Source organism: Poecilia mexicana, unplaced genomic scaffold (genome assembly GCF_051168715.1).
Source record: "Poecilia mexicana isolate PSO_F unplaced genomic scaffold, ASM5116871v1 ptg000028l_RagTag, whole genome shotgun sequence".
Taxonomy (NCBI): Eukaryota; Metazoa; Chordata; class Actinopteri; order Cyprinodontiformes; family Poeciliidae; genus Poecilia; species Poecilia mexicana.
The window spans coordinates 32,501-38,185 of NW_028263418.1; the positions used below are offsets into that span (position 1 = coordinate 32,501).

The 5,685-nt window shown below is 63.3% G+C and overlaps 1 protein-coding gene across 1 annotated transcript; it reads right to left on the bottom strand.

Annotated features, from left to right (window-relative positions):
• Window positions 1-3,070: 3,070 nt before the first annotated feature.
• Window positions 3,071-5,484, bottom strand: LOC148152430 (uncharacterized). Its single transcript, XM_088003596.1, has 3 exons — window positions 3,821-5,484; window positions 3,470-3,718; window positions 3,071-3,382 (listed from the first exon to the last, which is right to left on the bottom strand). Exons 1-3 carry the CDS (start codon window positions 5,234-5,236, stop codon window positions 3,104-3,106), a joined length of 1,944 nt encoding a protein of 647 aa, XP_087859722.1. The 5' UTR covers window positions 5,237-5,484; the 3' UTR covers window positions 3,071-3,103.
• Window positions 5,485-5,685: the final 201 nt, after the last annotated feature.

Sequence of the window (5,685 nt, forward strand, 5' to 3'; positions counted from 1 at the left end):
GGCCTGGTCGGCCTGGTTCTCAGTGCATGTCTAAAAAAGTTCTAAGTCCCAACCAGGGACAGAGAGGGGGCTGTCTGGGGGATGTGGCCGGGGAGGGGTGCTTAAGTGTGGGTAAACGTGTTGGGCCTGTGGGCCTGGTTCTCAGTGCATGTCTGAAAAAGTTCTAAGTCCCAACCAGGGACAGAGAGGGGGCTGTCTGGGGGATGTGGCCGGGGAGGGGTGCTTAAGTGTGGGTAAACGTGTTGGGCCTGTGGGCCTGGTTCTCAGTGCATGTCTGAAAAAGTTCTAAGTCCCAACCAGGGACAGAGAGGGGGCTGTCTGGGGGATGTGGCCGGGGAGGGGTGCTTAAGTGTGGGTAAACGTGTTGGGCCTGTGGGCCTGGTTCTCAGTGCATGTCTGAAAAAGTTCTAAGTCCCAACCAGGGACAGAGAGGGGGCTGTCTGGGGGATGTGGCCGGGGAGGGGTGCTTAAGTGTGGGTAAACGTGTTGGGCCTGTGGGCCTGGTTCTCAGTGCATGTCTGAAAAAGTTCTAAGTCCCAACCAGGGACAGAGAGGGGGCTGTCTGGGGGATGTGGCCGGGGAGGGGTGCTTAAGTGTGGGTAAACGTGTTGGGCCTGTGGGCCTGGTTCTCAGTGCATGTCTGAAAAAGTTCTAAGTCCCAACCAGGGACAGAGAGGGGGCTGTCTGGGGGATGTGGCCGGGGAGGGGTGCTTAAGTGTGGGTAAACGTGTTGGGCCTGTGGGCCTGGTTCTCAGTGCATGTCTGAAAAAGTTCTAAGTCCCAACCAGGGACAGAGAGGGGGCTGTCTGGGGGATGTGGCCGGGGAGGAGAACCCCTCCCTGGTGAGCCCAAGGCCTCAGCCCCCCCCCCTCTTGCCTTACCAGGGGCACGAACCTCCAGGGCCTGCGTGCTGGAGGGTGTAGTCCGAGGAGGGGTGCTTAAGTGTGGGTGCACAGGTGAGTGTGGAGAGCCTGGTTCTCTGGATGGGTCTGACTGTCTGTTTCTCTCCCCGGAGCAAAGCCTGGATGTGGGTAAGTGTTCTGGGTGTGCCTGCCTGCAGCTCCAGGCCTGGTTCTCTGCCTGGAGGTCAAGGCCTTTAGCTCCAGGCCTGGTTCTCTGCCTGGAGGTCAGGGCCTGCAGCTCCAGGCCTGGTTCTCTGCCTGGAGGTCAAGGCCTGCAGCTCCAGGCCTGGTTCTCTGCCTGGAGGTCAGGGCCTGCAGCTCCAGGCCTGGTTCTCTGCCTGGAGGTCAAGGCCTGCAGCTCCAGGCCTGGTTCTCTTCCTGGAGGTCAAGGCCTGCAGCTCCAGGCCTGGTTCTCTGCCTGGAGGTCAAGGCCTGCAGCTCCAGGCCTGGTTCTCTGCCTGGAGGTCAGGGCCTGCAGCTCCAGGCCTGGTTCTCTTCCTGGAGGTCAAGGCCTGCAGCTCCAGGCCTGGTTCTCTGCCTGGAGGTCAAGGCCTGCAGCTCCAGGCCTGGTTCTCTGCCTGGAGGTCAAGGCCTTTAGCTCCAGGCCTGGTTCTCTGCCTGGAGGTCAGGGCCTGCAGCTCCAGGCCTGGTTCTCTGCCTGGAGGTCAAGGCCTGCAGCTCCAGGCCTGGTTCTCTGCCTGGAGGTCAGGGCCTTTAGCTCCAGGCCTGGTTCTCTGCCTGGAGGTCAAGGCCTGCAGCTCCAGGCCTGGTTCTCTGCCTGGAGGTCAAGGCCTGCAGCTCCAGGCCTGGTTCTCTTCCTGGAGGTCAAGGCCTGCAGCTCCAGGCCTGGTTCTCTGCCTGGAGGTCAAGGCCTGCAGCTCCAGGCCTGGTTCTCTGCCTGGAGGTCAAGGCCTGCAGCTCCAGGCCTGGTTCTCTGCCTGGAGGTCAGGGCCTGCAGCTCCAGGCCTGGTTCTCTGCCTGGAGGTCAGGGCCTGCAGCTCCAGGCCTGGTTCTCTGCCTGGAGGTCAAGGCCTGCAGCTCCAGGCCTGGTTCTCTGCCTGGAGGTCAAGGCCTGCAGCTCCAGGCCTGGTTCTCTGCCTGGAGGTCAAGGCCTGCAGCTCCAGGCCTGGTTCTCTGCCTGGAGGTCAAGGCCTGCAGCTCCAGGCCTGGTTCTCTGCCTGGAGGTCAAGGCCTGCAGCTCCAGGCCTGGTTCTCTGCCTGGAGGTCAGGGCCTGCAGCTCCAGGCCTGGTTCTCTTCCTGGAGGTCAAGGCCTGCAGCTCCAGGCCTGGTTCTCTGCCTGGAGGTCAAGGCCTGCAGCTCCAGGCCTGGTTCTCTGCCTGGAGGTCAAGGCCTTTAGCTCCAGGCCTGGTTCTCTGCCTGGAGGTCAGGGCCTGCAGCTCCAGGCCTGGTTCTCTGCCTGGAGGTCAAGGCCTGCAGCTCCAGGCCTGGTTCTCTGCCTGGAGGTCAAGGCCTGCAGCTCCAGGCCTGGTTCTCTGCCTGGAGGTCAAGGCCTGCAGCTCCAGGCCTGGTTCTCTGCCTGGAGGTCAGGGCCTGCAGCTCCAGGCCTGGTTCTCTTCCTGGAGGTCAAGGCCTGCAGCTCCAGGCCTGGTTCTCTGCCTGGAGGTCAAGGCCTGCAGCTCCAGGCCTGGTTCTCTGCCTGGAGGTCAAGGCCTGCAGCTCCATGCCTGGTTCTCTGCCTGGAGGTCAGGGCCTGCAGCTCCAGGCCTGGTTCTCTTCCTGGAGGTCAGGGCCTGCAGCTCCATGCCTGGTTCTCTTCCTGGAGGTCAGGGCCTGCAGCTCCATGCCTGGTTCTCTTCCTGGAGGTCAGGGCCTGCAGCTCCATGCCTGGTTCTCTTCCTGGAGGTCAGGGCCTGCAGCTCCATGCCTGGTTCTCTGCCTGGAGGTCAGGGCCTGCAGCTCCATGCCTGGTTCTCTTCCTGGAGGTCAGGGCCTGCAGCTCCATGCCTGGTTCTCTTCCTGGAGGTCAGGGCCTGCAGCTCCATGCCTGGTTCTCTTCCTGGAGGTCAGGGCCTGCAGCTCCATGCCTGGTTCTCTTCCTGGAGGTCAGGGCCTGCAGCTCCATGCCTGGTTCTCTTCCTGGAGGTCAGGGCCTGGAGCTACCCCAACCTACCCTCCCTCCCCAGCCCAGGTAATTAAAGAGATGCGGTTGTTTCACATTTAACATCTTTATTGAACATTTTTAATTGTTTTCCTCCGTCTCTCTCTCCGAGTCCCCAGGGGTGGTGGAGGAGGCCAGGTCCGAAGAGGAGTCACCTTGCCGGGGGGGGAGTGGTGGGCTGGCTTCCCCGGAGCCTGGAGAGGAAGATTGTGGCGCTGTGGCCCGGTCAAACTTGCTCCGGATGTCCGCCAGTTGTTCCGCCGTGAGCTGGTTGGCGTAGAACCTGTCCGCGGTCCTGGTGTCGTGGCACATCACCCGGGCAAGCTGTCCCCTGACCTCGCTGCTGTGTGCATCCCTTGCCTGAAAAACAGAATAAAAATGTATTAAAAAACCTGGTGGTTTTTTCTTTCCCCCCCCCCCCTCCGACCGGAGAAATGTGCTACCCACGTGTGTGGCCACTGCGCTGCGGAAATCAGTCATGGTCGGCCGGCCTGGAAGCCCCATCTCCGTCCAGGCACACTGGGAGAACCGCGTCAGCTTGGCGATCCGCTTCTGGTTGCTGCTGAAGAGGAGGAACCGGCACGGTGGGTTCAGCGTGTTCCGGACGGAGAGCCACCGGACGAACCAGCTGAACTCGGCGTGGGTCAGGAACAGCTGGGCCGCCCCGAAGGCCCTGTTGGTCTTGTGGTTCCTCACCTGAGAAGGGATGAGATGAGATGAGCTCCAGGAGCATGGAGCTCAGTGCGCCTGGTTCTCTGCCCGGAGCTCCATGCCCCTGGTTCTCGTAGATCCACTTACATTGATCACAAAGCCTGGAGATCCTTCCTCAGCATCCTCCATCGCCTCCTGGAGCTCCCCCACAGTCATGTTGGTCAGCACCCCAGGCCGGTGGCCGTAGACAGCAGACAGGTAGCAGGCCAGGTAGCCGTAGAGCCTGTGGCGGAGCTGGACGTTCGAGGGTGCCGCCTCCAGCTTCCCGAGGAGCACAGGGATGGTGGCCGTGGCCAGGCTCTTGCACCTCCGCAGCTGCTTCCTGCTGATGGACCTCTTGGCCTTGGAGCGCTTCACGGAGATCTGGTGGAGGGTTACCTCGGTCACGATCTGCTGGAGGTCCGCTCTGACCGCCCTGCTCACCCCCCTGATCTGTCTCTTGGTCAGCCTGCAGCCCCTCGGCGGGGTCTCGGAGAAGTAGTCCATGAACTGCGAGAAGTTCACCAGGTAGACCTTGACTGTTGTTATGGCTCTCCTCCTGTCCTTCAGGGCTTGTGGGAAGGCGTGGATCTTCTCCAGGTCATGCATGAACGCCCAGGTGGCGTTGAGAGGTTTCCCCCGGGCCACGAAGGAGAGAAGGCTCCGGATCCGGCCCAGCTTGGAGCGCGCGTTCATGCAGTGCTGCGGGGTGGGCAGGGCCCCACGGAGGTGCGTGTGGTACTCCTCCAAGTAGCTCTCCACGGCAGCGGGGAACACTAGCGGTGCGAAGGGGAGCAGGGCAAGCCCTCGGACCGCCCTGGTGCTGCTGGAGCCGGCCGGAGGGTCAGAGTCGCTCGTCTCCGCCTCTGGCCGCGTCCCGGCAGGGGCAGGAGAGCCAGCGTTGGAAGCAGGACCAGGAGGGGGAGAGCCGGGGTCGGAACCAGGACCACCAGGACCAGGAGGAGGAGGAGGAGGAGGGCTGGCCGTGGAGCCAGGAGGAGGAGGAGGAGAAGAGGCGTTGGAACCAGGGGGCGGCGATGCGGGCAGAGAACCAGGTCTGTGGGAGCGAGGCGGAGAATCCCTACCGGAAAGAGGCTCCAGGGCGGTCCCCGGAGAAGAGGAGGACACGTCTCCGTCCTCCCCAGGAGAGTCTGGGGCTGGTTGCTGCTGGTCCGGCAGGTCCAGCTCGGAAGCCAGCCGTGGCGTGGGCTCCGTGGACCTCAGTACGGAGAGAGCGTGGATGGTGGCCCTCCAGTGAAGGCTGCGGAGGTGCCCCCTTATCGTCTCGACCTCCAGCTCCCCGTGACCGGCGGAGAGGTGGCGGTCGACCCTGGGACCTCTGTAGGTGCAGCCCCGGACAGGGCAGTCCATTCCCCGGACGTTGACTCGCCCGTGGGCAAAAGCCAGCAGGATTTTCCGCTCCGCCTGGTTCAAAACGCGGTGAACTCGCTCTAAATGCTTCGGCAGCTGGGCAAACTTACTGCGGCAGATGGGGCAGCGTCTGTAGGGTCGATGGTTTGGCATCTGGAAGCTTCCCCGGTGCTCAAAACCTCCAGCAGAAGCGTCTCTGTCCGGCTGCCGGGGCTGGAATGAGCAGGTGCAGCCTATTGAGGCCAATTAGCTGCAGGGGAACGGCGGGGCGCAGCAGGTGCAGCCTATTGAGGCCAATTGGCGGGGCGCAGCCGGTGCCCTCCGGCTAATCAGCGCCCTGGCAGCGTCAGCGGAGGCAGGGCAGCGCTCACGTACGCCCTGGCAGCGTCAGCGGAGGCAGGGCAGCGCTCACGTACGCCCTGGCAGCGTCAGCGGAGGCAGGGCAGCGCTCACGTACGCCCTGGCAGCGTCAGCGGAGGCAGGGCAGCGCTCACGTACGCCCTGGCAGCGTCAGCGGAGGCAGGGCAGCGCTCACGTACGCCCTGGCAGCGTCAGCGGAGGCAGGGCAGCGCTCACGTACGCCCTGGCAGCGTCAGCGGAGG

Bases quoted from the DNA above. Each gene is read 5' to 3' on its own strand.
- LOC148152430 (XM_088003596.1), bottom strand. From the start codon at position 5,236: ATGCCAAACCATCGACCCTACAGACGCTGCCCCATCTGCCGCAGTAAG. The intron at 3,719-3,820 runs GTAAGTGGATCT...ATCCCTTCTCAG, and splicing joins CTCCAGGCTTTGTGATCAAT to GTGAGGAACCACAAGACCAA. The intron at 3,383-3,469 runs GTGGGTAGCACA...TCTGTTTTTCAG, and splicing joins GCAGCGCAGTGGCCACACAC to GCAAGGGATGCACACAGCAG.